Raw genomic sequence first — 16293 nt, forward strand, 5'->3', positions numbered from 1 at the left:
CCTGAAACCATGAGATAGCACATGTAGCTAAAAGATGAGCGCGTACACAGCTTCTAGGAGGTTTTGCATGAAAGGCACGAGTTCGTCTCAAATGGAAGCAAGCGTAGCATAGCACTTGCTCAGATACGACTTTGCTTCTTATCCACATTTACCGTGACAAAGCAATATCATCAATCCTAAGTATCATCTTCACCGTCTCTGCCGCCAATTCCACCGCACTGGTACTCACCAGTAGCGGCTGGAGCACATTCTCTTCTTGCATGTTATTCTTGACGCCTCCACTTCGGATACTGACTCCTGCGTTCTTCTCGCCAAACTCGTGTCTATGCCTCAAATCTGTAACCACTCGTATGCTGTTCAATCCAGCGTTCTCCGCAAGTGTGGTAGGAATGACTTCCATAGCATCTGCGAATGCCTTCCAACAGATCGCTTCGGTTCCCGTCATTTCTCTCGATTGCCTTGAGAGTGTATTGGCAATCGCGATCTCAGGCGCTCCACCGCCGGCGATGAGTGCCTTCTTCTTTACCAGGCACCGAATAACGCAAAGAGCGTCGTGTAGAGAGCGTTCGGCTTCATCGAGGATGAGCGAGTTGGCACCGCGGCAGATTATGCTAACGGTCTTGGGAATGTTTGGGTGCTTGTGGGCAATGCCGGTTACTTTGACTATGCGCGAGCCTGACGCTTGGACCTCGTCGAGGAGGTCCGCGGAGCCGAGCTTGTCCTCCGTGAAGGAGTCGATGTCGGCAATTGGTTTGCAGCCTGTGCTCTTGCAGATGAACTCGACTTCGTCTCGCTCGATGTCCTTGACCGCTAGAATGTTAAGTTTCGCCAGGAAATGTAGACTCAAATCATTGACTGCATCTCTGAGTATAGACTTTTGTATCAAGAGGACGTTGCACTTCGCTTTCTTGATTTTCTTGACCATGTTTAGTAAATACGTTCGTTCCTCCTTCAAAATCTTGTCCATCTGTCGGTAGTCGTTCACTACAATCTGATTCTCCATATCCGGCTTGGGAGGGCTCAGCTGGAACTGTATCAGGGCTATCCTGGCTTTCTCCATTCTGGCTGGTCCGCCTCCGCTCTTCACTACTGGCTGATTGAGCACCAGACCATCAATCATTTCACTGTCTTCTATTGTACCGCCCACTTTCTTCACTATTCTGATGTTTTTTAGGTCGACATTGTCTGCAGTTTTCTGGTCGATAGTCTTGAGCACGGCGTCGACGGCCATAGGACCAAGTAGGTTCGAGTGTTGGGAGACAATCTTGGACGAGAGCGATGTAGAGGCGGCTTGTAGCAGTGTGGTCCGATCTGATAAAGATATTGGGTGTGACATTTTCTCGAGCGTCTGCACTGCAGCTGCAGCAGCTCGCTGGAATGATTCCGATATGACGGTAGGATGTATGCCCTTTGCCAATAATCGATCCGCTGCTCCCAGTAGACTCCCAGCAATCACTACTACCGAGGTGGTACCGTCTCCTGCCTCCACATCTTGAGCTGCACTGAGATCGACGAGCATCTTCGCCGCTGGGTGCATGACACTCATATCTTTCAGCATCGTGTTGCCATCATTGGTAATTATGGTCTCGCCCTTTCCCGTTTGTATCATCTTATCCATTCCTCTTGGACCTAGTGAAGTGCGTATTGCGTCTGCAACAGCTCGAGCTGCCATGATGTTGGCGTTTCGGACGGCCATAGGCTTCTCCTTATCCTATAGACATTGTCAGCGTCTACAAGAAACTGCGAAGACTTATTGAGGAGTACTTTGAAGGCATTGTTGCCAGAATTCGACTTGGGTGGGGCTGTGGCAGCCATTTTGGGTGTAGAAGGTAGTCAACACTGGCAAGTAAACAAGTATCACTCTATTAAGCCAGATGTACTAGAAAGACCGATAAATACTGCTTATTCTAGTTCAAGTCTGGTTCGAATGGTCTGTAGTTCAAATATCGAAGTATCGAGGTATCAAAGTCGCGTCCGATTTTCAGCAACCGCGAAGCTAGCGTCGGTTCAAGCCGAGAGAGTAGAGAGAGCTCTGAGCCTCTGACGCCCTTCACCCAAAAGCGAAACAAGGAGCCATCCTTAGATCATCAACCTACCACTCACACCACCCGCTGTCCACCATCTCCATCATATTCACCAACACCTCATAGTAACGACACCTGGTTTGGGACGTAGAACGCCTCTTCTCGCTCTGCGTTTCCAGCCGCTGGATCCACCGATTGACTGATATTACCGACGACTAACAACCAGAGCAACTCGCTTCCCAAGATGCCTAGTGCAACTGGGCAGAGTTGGGAGAAGTACAAGAAGGAGTTCGTAGACGATGAAGAGCCCGAGAAGAAGATCACACCCCTCACCGATGAGTATGTACACCTTGGACATCCTTTCACGCGGCGGACTCGGATTGTCTGTGAATGATGGATGCTGACACACGTTACCAGGGACATCCAAGTACTTAAGACATACGGCGCCGCACCGTATGCTGCCGGCTTAAGACGTCTGGAAAAACAGATCAAGGAGAAGCAAACCAGTGTCAACGAGAAGATTGGTATGTCTACGGTGGCTGTGACGGTCAGATTGTAGTCCGCTTTCAGCGCTGATTCTCCCTACAGGTGTCAAGGAGTCAGACACCGGTCTCGCACCACCGCATCTATGGGACATAGCAGCTGATCGGCAACGAATGTCAGAAGACCATCCCCTACAAGTTGCTCGGTGTACCAAAATCATTCAAGATGAGAAGGACCCAGAAAAAAGCAAATATGTCATTAACGTCAAACAAATCGCCAAGTTCGTCGTCAAACTCGGCGAGCGTGTCAGTCCCACCGATATCGAAGAAGGCATGCGTGTAGGTGTCGACCGAAACAAATACGAGATTCTCCTTCCCCTTCCGCCCAAGATCGATCCCTCGGTAACCATGATGACTGTGGAAGATAAACCCGATGTGACCTATGGTGATGTCGGTGGCTGCAAAGAGCAAATCGAAAAGATCAGAGAAGTCGTCGAAATGCCACTACTCTCCCCAGAACGATTCGTGAGTCTAGGTATCGACCCTCCAAAAGGTGCTCTTCTCTACGGTCCCCCTGGCACAGGCAAAACACTCTGCGCAAGAGCCGTAGCAAATAGGACCGACGCTACATTCATCCGCGTTATTGGTTCGGAACTTGTGCAAAAATACGTGGGCGAGGGCGCCCGTATGGTGCGAGAGCTATTCGAAATGGCCAGGACAAAGAAAGCATGTATCATCTTCTTCGACGAAATCGACGCCATAGGCGGTGCCCGATTCGACGATGGAGCTGGAGGTGACAACGAAGTGCAGCGTACCATGTTGGAGCTCATCACCCAACTCGACGGCTTCGATTCCCGCGGAAATATTAAAGTCATGTTTGCCACAAATCGTCCGTCAACTCTCGACCCAGCACTCATGCGTCCCGGTCGTATAGATCGAAAGATCGAGTTCGCACTTCCTGACCTCGAGGGCCGATCAAACATCCTTCGTATCCACGCCAAGAGTATGTCCGTGGAGCGGGATATCAGATGGGAGCTAATTTCGAGATTGTGCCCGAACAGCACAGGAGCCGAACTGAGGAGTGTGGCTACCGAGGCCGGGATGTTCGCGATAAGGGCGAGGCGGAAGGTTGCTACCGAGAAAGACTTCTTGTCGGCCGTGGACAAGGTCATCAAGGGGAATCTGAAGTTTAGCTCTACGGCGAGCTACGCGCAATACAACTAGAAACTTGGGAAATTGTATACTATATCTGCGGCGTTTGTCAGAGGTGCATCCAATGCGTCGTGGACGCTACAGCGTGCAAAACACTCCTAATGATCAAGACTCGGGTGCTACTCCTGTCGATCAGGATCTTGTCACCAAAAGGGGTGAACAGAACCAAAGCAAAGCCCGGACAACGTTGCAACCCTTCAGATCTTGATCACCGAACGCAAGTGTCCCTGGATATGTGCATCTTTGTAATTGTAATCATATACATAAAGGCTCACTAGCAAATACCTTGAGCCAGGACAACGCGGAAACATGAGTCGTCCAACACCCAATCCATGCCCCCCTAAACCCATTCCATGCATGCCCTTCTTCCCGCCTGATCCCTAGATCTTCCAGCCATTAGTACGTACGCTTGAAGGGCGGTACTGCCTTGCATTCTACATGTTTGTTAGTTCGTTTGTTCTACCGTGTGGGGATACATGATCATGAAAAGGCGTGTACTAACCCGCCTCATCCAATGTATGCCCGATGACCTGCCTATACCCCAGCTCCACCTTCCCTTGGGGTTCCTTCTGGAAACTCAGAGTATGCTTCATCCAATTTTTGTCGTCTCTATCCGGGAAATCCTCTCTCGCATGTGCACCCCTCGACTCCTTCCTGTTAGCAGCCGAGTCTGCCGTTTGCACAGCACAAGTCAAAAGGTTCCGAAGTTCGAGAGATTCAACGAGGTCGCTGTTCCAGATCATACTGCGATCTTTAGTGCCGAGCTGCGCAAATGATTGGTCAACGTCCTTGATACGCTTGCTACCCTCGTCGAGCGATTCTTGCGTACGGAACACGGACACGTCAGTCTGCATCACCTTCTGCATTGCACTGCGGATTTCGTGTGTTGATTTAGGGCCTGATGCGGTTCGAACTTTGTCGAGCATGCTGATGGTGTCGGCACCAGCGTCCGCGCGGATTTCTTTGTGTGGCATACCTGGGGAGAAATTGTCCCGGACAGTGTGGCTGACTGCTCGGCCGAAAACGATGAGATCGAGGAGGGAGTTGGCACCGAGACGATTGGCGCCGTGGACGGAAACGCAGGCGGCTTCTCCGCAAGCGAAGAGGCCAGGGACGACTTGGTCATTGCCCTGCTCATCAACAGTGATGACTTCCCCAGTGTACTTGGTTGGAATACCGCCCATGTTGTAATGGACGGTAGGAAGGACGGGAATCGGCTGCTTGCGGACGTCGACGCCGGAGAAAATGCTAGCGGTTTCGGAGATACCAGGGAGACGCTCATGGAGGACCTCCGGCGGCAAATGCGAGAGCTGCAGGTAGATGTGGTCTTTGTCAGGGCCGACGCCACGGCCTTCCCGGATCTCCATGGTCATCGATCTTGAGACTACGTCTCGTGATGCGAGATCTTTGGCTGTTGGTGCATAACGTTCCATGAATCGCTCACCTTCGGAGTTAAGGAGGTAGCCTCCCTCGCCACGAGATCCTTCGGTGATCAGACATCCAGCACCATAGATACCGGTCGGGTGAAATTGGACAAATTCCAGATCCTGGTTTGGTAAACCAGCACGAGCTACCATTGCCATCCCGTCTCCTGTGCAGGTGTGGGCTGATGTGCAGCTGAAGTATGCTCTTCCATAACCTCCGGTTGCGAGGACGGTATTATGTGAGCGGAACCTGTGCAATGTGCCGTCTTCTTGATTGTATGCAATCACGCCCTTGCATTCGCCATCTTCCATGATCAGATCCAGCGCGAAGTATTCTATAAAGTAATTGGTATTGTGCCTTAGTGACTGGCCGTATAGAGTGTGAAGGAGGGCATGGCCAGTTCGATCAGCTGCAGCGCAGCATCGGTATGCTTGCCCTCCTTTTCCGAACTTCTGCGATTGACCACCGAAGGCTCGTTGGTAGATTTTACCCTCGTCTGTTCTTGAGAAAGGGCAGCCATAGTTTTCTAATTCAATGACACTTGCGGGCGCCTCCCTTGTCATGTAGTGTATCGCATCTTGATCGCCCAGCCAGTCTGAACCCTTGACGGTATCGTACATGTGCCACCTCCAATCGTCCTCGTGCATACTGAATAAGAGATTTCATCAGCATCTGGTCTACCTCCATTGGACTCGAGAGATGAAAACCTACTTTCCCAACGCTGCATTGATGCCGCCCTGTGCAGCTACGGTGTGGCTTCTCGTGGGGAACAATTTCGATATGCATGCCGTGTTGAAGCCTGCCTCGGCCAGGCCAAAGGCTGCTCGCAGACCGGAGCCACCAGCGCCCACAACAAGGGCGTCATACTCATGGTCCTATGGGAGCACTTGTCAGAAGTTCGTTTGCGAGTCCACGGTCAGAAGTGCATACTATTATTGGGTACTTGTTGTTGATGAATGGGGATGCCTCTTTGGCTCGAAGCGGTTGATTGGCTATGATTCGAGCTGAGTATAGTTGTAAGTGCAGGAACGTAGCACCCAAGTCAAGGTGATCTTACCATGAGGTCTTGAAGTGGAGAAGAGTCGACTGTGTCGTGTAACTTTTGAGAACTGGCAGATTCCATTAGCACCATCGCCCCTCATCATTTTTTGTTCAAGATGGTGACGGTATGGACAGACCTTGGATGCTGAGGTCAAGCTCCGTATACCTAAAGAAGCCATACCGGTGGAAGAAATCTAAAGGGATCTAAATGCAGACAATTGGACCTGAATAAAGGGAGGTTGGAAGGTGCAGTGCTTGATCGGATTGGAGAGCAGGCGAATCGTGGAGGCGGAAATGTCGTCGATAGTCGCCACACTAGCGGCTAACGGTTGTGGAGCCGAGGTCTCTCGTTGTCCAATCACCGCTCACCTATTCAAAACGAAAGTATAAAGTAAAGTAATTCTAGGGCACACCAACAGGACATAAGTTCACACGTCATCCAACTTGTCTCTCTTTCAGATGTGAGAATCACTCTGTAATCATCACACCCAAGTGAGTGTACGAGTAGCATAAATCGACTTGTGCCAAGTCTGCCTGCCCCTTTCTCCTTCTCTGCTACCCGTGATGGTGACGGTTGAGATAGGCCTCATGCTTGATAGTACATATCAGTAGCAAGCACCGAGTGTCGATTGATACCAATTGAATTCATTTGGCCCGAGACTTCCAGAGACCGTTGAATGCCGAAAGCTCAAATCTGCTCGAGTCTTTGCATAACGACTAGGGAGTATCTCTAAATTTCGGATTCTTGACTACAATAGTTCGGCAAGGCGATGGAAGCACAAATCCATGGGTCCTGGCCGTACGCATTGAAGGGGTTTCCTGATGCCACGCAGATGTGTGGGGTGGCCGTCGGTGGGTCAAGTATCTCAAGATGCCAATGACCATTCTACCATTATTAGAGGAGGCACGAAAACTACTTGGATTCGGTGCACCCACAGAAGAGAGCTCTTCTGGCAGGCAATGCCCTAACCAAACTCTTGCCAATTTTTGTACTTCTGTGCTTGCTTATTTGGAAAATAATCCACAGCCAGCATTACCCAGCAAGCAACAGATTAGCCGGTCTTTGCAGGGCTCTAGTCCCAGACCAGACTCTGTGAGCGCTTTTGGGCAGACTGTTGCAGACCCCAACGCGAAGGGTAATACCATTGAACCAAAGCTAGCGCCCGCTGAGACATACGGCGTCCTAGTTCTCTACGTCCCCAGCAATTTCGATGTTGCCAATCAAGAAGGAGCCATCAACGGTATCATCAATATTAATAAAAGCTCCGTAGCCGGTCTTGAGATCAAATCAATCGAGTGGCTGATACCAGAATGGACGAAGACAAAGCAGTACGGCTTATTGCTTGTAGAAATTCGCACCGCCGGAACATGTCCATGCGGCTATCAGAGAACAGCTGCTCGTTGGAAGCAAGGTTTTAGCATGCGAATATTATGAACGGAAGAGCCAGTTAAGGCAATGCAAGACATGCCAGCAGTATGGACACCTAGAGGCCCAATGCATCTCCGCGCCCGCTTGCGGCCGCTGTGCTGAACGACACTTCACTGCAGAGTGTAGAAAAAGAGAGGATCCCAAGAACTTGACATGTGCAATCTGTCTCGGCCCACACAGGGCCTGGGATAACGTTCGCAACATCAGGCAAGACGAGCTTGACAGTATACGTCTTGCAAGGGCTAATCGCCCAGAATACCATCCCAAGCCTAGTTGTAACCTTGGAGAGCTTTCGAAACACACGGATGATGTCCTAAGCCGCGATTTCGCTGGCACTCGTCGGTACTCAGTTGAATACCTTATTGAGGTAGATATGCGTGGAGGCAGGAAATCGCATGCAAAATTGAGAGGCAGAGGAGGTCGAGGCCAGGGCCTTCCTCCAGATTTTCGTGAGAGCCCAGAATCTATTGAGCAGGAGTCCGTGCCGTTTCCGGGGAAACCGACCGGAAACAGTCGGGGTAGGATTGGCAAAGCGCCTTTCGGTTCCGACCGGTACGGCGTTCAAGCTTGGGCCGGTTGTCTGAAGATCAAGCCAGAGGTTCAATCAGATTGGGGAGGAGATGGATCTATGCAAGGTCAGAACTTTGGCTGGGGCCAGGGTGGTGTGATTACGATGCATCCAAATCAGTCAAGAAAAGCGTCAGGTGGTCCTAGACGGCCCTTTACGAGTGGCAGTCCCAATCAACCGCTGAGACCGGGAGCTGTCAATTGGGTGAGGCGTCAAAGCACGGATATTTTGTGATTCGGCAGAGGTTTCGCTAACAACATCTCAGGTTTACTCGCCATTTGCAGTCTTCCGACCCCGAGAACCGCTCTCGACATTTAGCTGGACATACCAGCTAGACTTTACTATTTGACTACTAAACCTAGGAGCTCAGGACCAAAGAGCATGAGGGTTTGGAACGACATTCAGGCCTCAGTATGTCAAGAAACTTCTATCTCTTGTGATTTCCACACCAGCTCCCTCAGCAAATGTCACTGCACTAGGCTTCTCAACTGACACTGTAATCTGGGGAATTGGAAAGTCCTCAAGACATGTTCTAGCTATCAAAGCAGCGAGCGCTTCCAATGTCTGGAAGTCAGATGGCTCGACAACCTAGACGTGCTAGTAATGAGTCTGCAGCAGGAGAGAAGTTGGCAAAGAGAGCAAGAGAAATCACAACTCACACTGCAAACTCGAGCAACGAGTGTCGCCCACGGGCCCTTTCCCTCTCCGTTCTGCTCTTTGTAATCTCCCTCGTCTTTTCCACGCTCGCCCAGAATTTCGAGATTGATGGTAACTTGCTGCTTCTCCAGTCTCTCATGTGGGTTCACTCCAATAATACAAGCCACTTTCAACGTCTTGACCAGCCATGCGTGCCTCTCCCAGCCCCAGATTTGCTGCTTGGCGCCTCCGTTCTCAATCCACTGCTTTCGAAGCGTAACCTCTCGCCCCAGACCACCCTCTACTCTGAGCAGAGCTTTAGGCGCGAGTAGAGAAATTTGAAGGCTTTCGCCAGGCCAATTCTTGGCAAGTGCAATTCTCACTAGACTGCTTGCTAGGTCATCAATGCTGCGGAAGTGACCATCAGAAAGTACGCTGACATCGTTGCGAATCTGTCCGTAAGAGAAGGTATGCGCGATCTCATCTGAAGTGCCGGCGGAAGTGGTGTCAATGAGTAGCTTCAATGTGAGCACGATAGGTTGCGGTTTGCCGGCACGGTTCCACGCATCAGGCCCAATGACAGCTGTCATGTAACAGTTGCGGAGCGATATAGTGTCCGTTGGCATCTTAATCTTAGGACGAAAGAAGAGAGGGAGAGCAAGGGCAGTAGAAATGTAGAGAATCAACGCCTTTAAAGTATGGAAGCTCTAATCCTGAGAAGCACTGTGGAGCTGTCTGGTTGCAGCGTCAAGGCTGATGAGGTAAGTGAGTTGATATTTCAGATTAAGTTCTGATTCTTAGAAGGCAAGATGTGCACCTTCTTTTTTCTCAGTGTTAGAGCAAACTCGCATGGTCTTCTAATCAATTATAGATAGTATCTTAGTAGGGAAAAGGTTTCAATTGATTGAGGTACGGTAAAGACTTTGCACCTTGCCAAAAGCCATACGTCAGCGCATCACTATTCTATGTAAGGTAGTCTCAGTACTCAGACTCTATTCAGAAGGGTTGGTGGTAGTGATAGGTCGGAAAACCCTTTTTTCCGGGCCGAAATTTCGTAATACCCTTCCCCTAGAGATGTAAGGTATCTTACAGACGTGTCATAACTGAGACCGGCCTGCCAGATGATGTGAGATCCCGCGATGCCCCGTTGTCAGTCCTGCAATACCTGCAATACCTGCGATACCTGCCATGTTCACAGGCCGCGGTAAAGGTTTTCGAGGCAGAAGCCACGGCAATCATGGTGCGACAACCAAAGTGCCTTTGAAGAAGGGACTCTTCTCCGATGGCATCTGGCAATGCAACTGCGATCCTCGCCTACCGGCACAGCACTTTCAAACTAAGAATGGTGGAAAGAACCATGGACGGTGGTGTGGGTAGACCTGGCTTTCTCAATCCCAACCTAATACTAGCTGACAATGACTTGCACATAGTCTATACATGTCAGAAACCCCAGCCCAAACGCTGCGACTTCTTCCTATGGGATGACGAGGCCAAATTACGAGAAGCAGCCGCCGTTCTGAACAACTCCCGCACTGAACCCATACACTCTCCTCAGACTCCCAGCAAATCTTCGCCATATGGTATAGTCACACCTCAAACCTCCAGTCGGCTCAGGGACGGTAGTCCAGAACTCACTACACCTCGCACGCCCTCAAAAACCTCTTACAGCCCGCCCTCATCATCCGCTCGTGGTCATGGAACGCAGACAACTACCACCCAAGGTAGCGACTCCGAAGAAGAGTTCTTTGATTGGCCCGCCAGCGACGATGATGAGCTGTCGAAATATGCAGACCAGGCATCCAGTGGACATCCCATGCCACCCCCGGAAACGCCACGCAAAGCGATTAAGTCGGATACACTCTCTACGCCAGGCAAACGCAGGTACGATGAGATGGCTGCGGACGATGGAGACGCTCTGAAGGTTGCTCTACGAACGTCAGCTACTGGAACCGAAGGGGACGATATCTTCACCACGCCTGCCATTGGTACACATAGCAAAAGTTTATTTGCGAGCGGCGCTCTCCCTTCTCCAGCAGTAACTCCTACGCCAATTCGCTACAAGGACATCCCTCCAACCCAGGAATCAGAATTAGCATCTGAAGTACTTAGTGCCCTACAAGATCACAACGCCTCCATTACACTCGAAGCTCAGGAGACATTGAAGAGAATTTGTAACAAGCACGTGCTATACACAAGAGGCATAATGAAAGGTCGCGATGTTTCAAGAGCTATGGTCAAGAGGCAAGATGAACGAACAGCGGAATTGCAAGGCGAGATTGAAGGTCTCAAGGCTGAGCGGGAGACGAATAGAGCCGTGATTAGGCATCTGCGACGGGATATGGCAGTTCAAAAAGAATCAAGAAATTGATCTTAATAGTTTCCAGCCCGAAGCACGAGAAGACCAGCGACGTACACTTTGTCAAAGCGTCGCTATCATCTTGCACGACATTGTTTCACGCTGCACCAGATTCTAGGGCCCATCTTGGACCAAGCTGGTGTGGCTTGTGTCTCTCGCAGCCGATGCTTTTGTTAAGCAAGCCATGTTACGGTACGCTACTTAAGAATGCTTTGCGAGAGACCCAATTGACATATCTTGAAGTGTCACCATATCATAGTCAACGAAACGAGCAAATGCTTCCATCACCCTTGGTGCCTCATCGACTGGGAAACTAGCGGGTCCCGTTGTGGTCCTCGCGGTCCATCTGATGACATATTACCCACATGACTTCTGCGAATCGCTACTGGACTCACTGCTGCGAAAGACAGAATATGTCGAGGCAGTCTTAGTGCTGGGACAGCTGTTTCGCGCTCTTCATTCGTTCGCTACACCGGACTTGGGCCCAGTGAGGCCGTCGAGGCTCCTAGTCTTGATTACACCACACTGCAAGTTCGTTCGGGTACCGAGGGGTCCTAAGCATAATCTGTGGCGCGAATTCATGGATGACTCTTGTTGATACGAGCCATTCACACTGCAACAACAGCACTAGTGAGTAGTTTATTTGAAATGACCGGACGCGCACGTTCAACAACTCGACAACAAGAAAAGAATCCAGTAAAGCTTTAGCGGACTTGACTGTAGAGAAAGTAATAAATCAACAGTTCGAAGATGGTCTTTGACAAGGGTTGAGTCAAAATGGCACCCACTAGTGACATTATGGAACCAGAGGAGTATGACAAGGTACAAGTCGTACGAAGCAGATGGAACTCCTTTGAATATCATTGCGCAGAATCTTTACCTGATACCGGAGGATTGGCTCGATCGGGCTGATTTTGTCTACCTCACGATGCCTAGCAGCAAACAATGTTTGTGTTTCATCATCTTGCAGTTACGGCGTGCAAAATGGATGCTTGAAACCAACGAAAACCCCGCCAAAGAGCAAATGAATTTGAAATGAGTGCGGAAAGGGCCTCCAACAACAGCCTTTTGACTGAATGTGGCTTTGAGAGGAAGTCTGTTGATGACAATCATTAGGATGGCAGCGGGATTACTGTGGTGACTCTCACAGCAATCCCCAAGATCTATCATATGCAATGGTTGCAACTCATATCCTGTCCCTCAAATAAACACATCAAGACGCCAGTATTCTTTATCTGCCTGGGAATATCAGCCCTTTAACCAGCACTTTTTTTCTTCTTGTCCTCGATGCATTCCACGTTCTCATCTGGCACTCCACCCACATCCACTACCCAGTCGAAGATATCGTCACTGTTGTCCCCTTGCACCACTATTTCTTCGCCTCCGCTCGCCGTCTTCGTGACACTGCTGCCTGTTGCGACTGTTCCAATTGTCAGCCCTTACTTGACCCGTCTTCTGTGACTCCATTTCCCGCCCACAAAAATCATATCGTAACCACCGCCCAAGAAGACCGGAAGGGAAGCTACTTACACTTTTTGCCGAATTCCTTGGCCACCTTCTTCAAGTCCATTCCATGCGCCTCCAACCCCGACACTGCCGTAACATACTTTCTCTTATTCCTCTCGACGCGCTTTATGTATACCATCGCTTCCTTCTTCGCCTCAGCCTCTCGAGCCTCCGCGGCTGCGGCTTTCGCTTCTTTCTTCTTCGAGTCCTTTTGGGCGCGCTTCTGGGCGTCGACGGAGAGTGTGGAGAGAGAGGCTGTTATCGCTTCTATTTCTTTGTGTGAGCAAAGATGACGGGCTTGTCACAAGCGAACGTTTCGTAGAGGGAATGGTTGGTTGCACCTTCAGAGTAAAGCTTTTCATGCATATCCGGATGGTTTTGCTCAAGCCATTCCTTGCACTTCTTCGCTGTGCCGCCGAATTCACAATACTAGGCTGGCGCATCAGCCTGTAGTCCTTAGCCGGCGTCTCAAGCCCGTTGTTGATCCGGGATGAAGTACCTCTGGGGGAAGAGAGCAGACTGTAAAGGCATGTCAGTGCCGGGGGTTGCACGAGGCAGCGAATGGGAAGATGTACCGCCGCAGTAGACAATATGTCTAGCTTGGGGCTCTGTTGGCGTTGCATCTGTAGGGGCTGCTTCGGCCATTGTGTGTGAGACAGAAGGTCTGAGGTTGGAGGTTGGGTGGTGGGTGACTCGGGCAAGGCGAGACGGTTTGAAAGAGGAGTTCGTAGTTTTGGAATGTTCTACAGTCTCTTTCACACAATTTGAAGAGATAAGTGTGTCGTTGCAGATGTCAAGTCTAACTGGTAGGGCTTCGGCTATACATTCAAAAGGCCGAACGTGGAAAGCACGCTAGAATCGGATCGGTCATAGAGTAGTGGAAGGCCACCTTACCTAGGTAGGTATGTCCAGCCAGCCACAATCCATCATTTACCTAATTTTGATCACATCCGTAGAATATCGTTCATGTCTCTTAAGGGCGCACATTATGAGATCACAGCTGAATAGGAGGGAGAGTGCCTGTCAATGGTGGGCATTCCTATACATGTGAATGTCTGCTCGTTCGCTCTCTCTGGACAGTTTATACTGTTCTTTCAGCATTTTGCGGCTTAGGCCTATCTACAGGCAAAGCACAATCAGGGCATCTTTCGGAACGAGCGATCATGACGCCCCCTCTGCTACACGTCATCTATGCTGGACGTGGCGATGCCATGTTTCTGCAATATAATGTAGATGCGCATGAGCGCCAGGAAAAAAATTTCATTATTCTTGATGATGGTGGCGATGCTTCATATCACAAGTTCCCGGCATCAGCTTTGAGGATGCTTCGAGGCGAAAAACCCAATCTTACAGCCATGATAGCTTCACATGCGGATCTGGACCGTTACGAAAGGTCTCCTTCATCTTCTTGACCAAGACGACATCAAATAAATATTCAAGGGACCATTCGTCCTCCCTTGATTACAACACAAATCAATGACTCTGACAGGGAACAAGCTGACGCAGTGGGTCTTAAACGACGATATCTCGCACCAGATGCAGGGTATATTTTGCCAGGAATTGCGCGCCTGTATCCACAAAAGATCCTCTGCTTCACAGAGGGACTCGAAGGTGTCACATCGGGAGAAGCAGCAAATCCCTTAGCCGGTGACAACATCAATGCGAGCAGCATTTTGATGAGGATACAACTGACCTCGAGTACCAATGAGAATCCGATGTTCTTTAGGGCGATAATAAGAGACAGTCAATTCGAGAGGAGCTCAAAAGGTTGAGAAACGTACAATTATCAAGCCGCACTTTTCCATCTATAAGGTTCAGCACCACGGCGGTGTTGCTGATGCCCAGACTGAATCTGAAAAAGCTCCGGACTTTCACAACTTCGTCAAAGATGAAACCGCTGTTTTCATCACCCTTTGATACAAAAGACACGGCACTCACAACTTCTGGCCGCCGTTTCGAGACGGCATTCCAGTGGAGGAGAGCAATGAGGAAGCTGGTAGTGCAGAACAAAATCTTATGACTACAGGCATGCCTGCAAATACCTAATAGAAAAGACATTGATGTTGCTCAGGAAGAAAATTTCGACCAGAAAAATCGATGGAACCTGCTATGAGGCGCTGGCGAAATGGCATGAGGCGAATACGGACAAATGCTCTGGTCTTCGCGCGACGGACACTCTCAATCGTTTGGGTGATGACCCCGTGCCTTTTCCGGAATAATCTCCAATCAAGATATTTGAAGAGGCTTTGAGGCTCATTGAAGACCTTCGAGACGCCTACAGCACGAACAGACCGGATGCAGATTTATTTTGGCAATTTTACGAGACTGATAAGAGGGAGCGGAAGCCTCCACCACCCAAACGTGCTTTTCTCGGAGAGGAATACAAAGAAGAGGAGTGAGACAAAATGAGAGAAAGGAAATGGCAGAGACTTGAAGACAGGTGGCTCCACCAGAAAACTCGGAAAGAGTGTATCAAGGAGCGCGAAGGGTCTCCCACGAAGTCTCGAGACTTGAACTACCGGGCATCGAAGATTGGAGAATGGGATAAGTTGATTGACGGCCTTCCCACCTGGGAATACATGGCGATAGTACATGTAAAGTCCACACAGGCATTCTTCCAATCATTTCGAGCAGACACGTATGTTAAAATGTAGTGCCTGGTTCTTCGCCGAAATTCCCTTTACATGGCGAGGGTGAGATGACAAAAGCGTTGGCGCTTGGGGCAGAAGCACATCCAAGCTCTACCATTGTACTCCAAGCGTTTGTGGCAAGGAAACCCTAAGATCGTGTTTACACCATCATTGTTGAAACCTCGAAATTGCTTGGCAACCATCTCACCGTAAATGGGACTTGAGCTTATAAACCGGCTGGTCCTAATCTAGACCTTAATGTCAGCCTCGAGATCACTGAGTTATCTAAACTGGTCTTCTTTGCCGTCAACATCTCGATGAAGAAAGACGAGACAGAGGTCACACTGCAACATAGTACGCCATCAGGGAAGTCCATCTTGAATCCTTTCAGCGGAATGTCTATTGATTTCGAGCTTAGAGACATGGAAGTTGAAGGAACTTTTACCTCACGCGAAGAAAGTTTTGACAATTCAAGGGGGACTTCGACTGGGGGAATCGAAAGATTCACAATCTCTATAGGGATGCATTATACTCCATGATGGCAACCCCAAGCTCGCTACGCTGAAGTACTCTACAGCAAGGAGGATAAAATCGCCATCGCCAACCTTTATCCCTCAGTATCAGAAGACAGGGGGGCCAGCTCAACAGATCCAGACGCCATCTCAGAGATCCAATTTGAAGTAGCGTCATTGTAATTTAATAGCGGCAATGACAATCTGCTCATGGAGGACCGGACCTATGAGCCAGGGTACCATCTGCCAGCTAAGGTTCTCGTCTTTGGCCACCACTTCGACTTTCAAGTCGAACTAAAGAAGGCTGGACTTATAGCGAGTGGAAGCCTGGCTGGTCCAATAACTTTCACAGTTGCAGAGCTTGTCGGGTGGGTTGACCCTCATAAGAAGCGTTCTCAAACTCCAGGCGCAACTGCAATCCTGGGCGTGATATTTTCAATCAAAGCTGGTTTGAGACTTCTTGACCACGGTC

General features: G+C 49.8%; 8 protein-coding genes across 8 annotated transcripts; 4 read left to right on the plus strand and 4 right to left on the minus strand.

Annotated features, from left to right (window-relative positions):
• Window positions 1-148: 148 nt before the first annotated feature.
• HO173_005368 (uncharacterized protein) lies at window positions 149-1815 on the minus strand (the record flags this gene model as incomplete). The annotated part of the gene is made up of 2 exons (XM_037307286.1): window positions 149-1711; window positions 1765-1815. 2 exons carry the CDS (start codon window positions 1813-1815, stop codon window positions 149-151), a joined length of 1614 nt encoding a protein of 537 aa, XP_037165926.1.
• A 453-nt stretch (window positions 1816-2268) lies between these two features.
• On the plus strand, window positions 2269-3730 carry HO173_005369 (uncharacterized protein; the record flags this gene model as incomplete). Its single annotated transcript, XM_037307287.1, has 3 exons — window positions 2269-2363; window positions 2442-2548; window positions 2613-3730. The coding sequence occupies 3 exons, from the start codon at window positions 2269-2271 to the stop codon at window positions 3728-3730; spliced, it is 1320 nt and encodes a 439-aa protein (XP_037165927.1).
• Window positions 3731-4114: 384 nt separating this feature from the next.
• On the minus strand, window positions 4115-6363 carry HO173_005370 (uncharacterized protein; the record flags this gene model as incomplete). Its single annotated transcript, XM_037307288.1, has 6 exons — window positions 4115-4152; window positions 4221-5791; window positions 5855-6018; window positions 6074-6147; window positions 6201-6252; window positions 6322-6363. 6 exons carry the CDS (start codon window positions 6361-6363, stop codon window positions 4115-4117), a joined length of 1941 nt encoding a protein of 646 aa, XP_037165928.1.
• A 692-nt stretch (window positions 6364-7055) lies between these two features.
• HO173_005371 (uncharacterized protein) lies at window positions 7056-8415 on the plus strand (the record flags this gene model as incomplete). The annotated part of the gene is made up of 2 exons (XM_037307289.1): window positions 7056-7451; window positions 7534-8415. 2 exons carry the CDS (start codon window positions 7056-7058, stop codon window positions 8413-8415), a joined length of 1278 nt encoding a protein of 425 aa, XP_037165929.1.
• A 174-nt stretch (window positions 8416-8589) lies between these two features.
• Window positions 8590-9443, minus strand: HO173_005372 (uncharacterized protein; the record flags this gene model as incomplete). The annotated part of the gene is made up of 2 exons (XM_037307290.1): window positions 8590-8769; window positions 8841-9443. The coding sequence occupies 2 exons, from the start codon at window positions 9441-9443 to the stop codon at window positions 8590-8592; spliced, it is 783 nt and encodes a 260-aa protein (XP_037165930.1).
• A 562-nt stretch (window positions 9444-10005) lies between these two features.
• On the plus strand, window positions 10006-11185 carry HO173_005373 (uncharacterized protein; the record flags this gene model as incomplete). The annotated part of the gene is made up of 2 exons (XM_037307291.1): window positions 10006-10186; window positions 10248-11185. The coding sequence occupies 2 exons, from the start codon at window positions 10006-10008 to the stop codon at window positions 11183-11185; spliced, it is 1119 nt and encodes a 372-aa protein (XP_037165931.1).
• An 802-nt stretch (window positions 11186-11987) lies between these two features.
• On the plus strand, window positions 11988-12212 carry HO173_005374 (uncharacterized protein; the record flags this gene model as incomplete). Its single annotated transcript, XM_037307292.1, has 1 exon — window positions 11988-12212. The coding sequence occupies one exon, from the start codon at window positions 11988-11990 to the stop codon at window positions 12210-12212; it is 225 nt and encodes a 74-aa protein (XP_037165932.1).
• Window positions 12213-12429: 217 nt separating this feature from the next.
• Window positions 12430-13324, minus strand: HO173_005375 (uncharacterized protein; the record flags this gene model as incomplete). Its single annotated transcript, XM_037307293.1, has 5 exons — window positions 12430-12593; window positions 12704-12946; window positions 13021-13108; window positions 13179-13198; window positions 13255-13324. The coding sequence occupies 5 exons, from the start codon at window positions 13322-13324 to the stop codon at window positions 12430-12432; spliced, it is 585 nt and encodes a 194-aa protein (XP_037165933.1).
• Window positions 13325-16293: the final 2969 nt, after the last annotated feature.

This window comes from Letharia columbiana (assembly GCF_014066305.1).
Source record: "Letharia columbiana isolate WasteWater2 chromosome Unknown Sc0000014_s0, whole genome shotgun sequence".
Classification (NCBI taxonomy): domain Eukaryota; kingdom Fungi; phylum Ascomycota; class Lecanoromycetes; order Lecanorales; family Parmeliaceae; genus Letharia; species Letharia columbiana.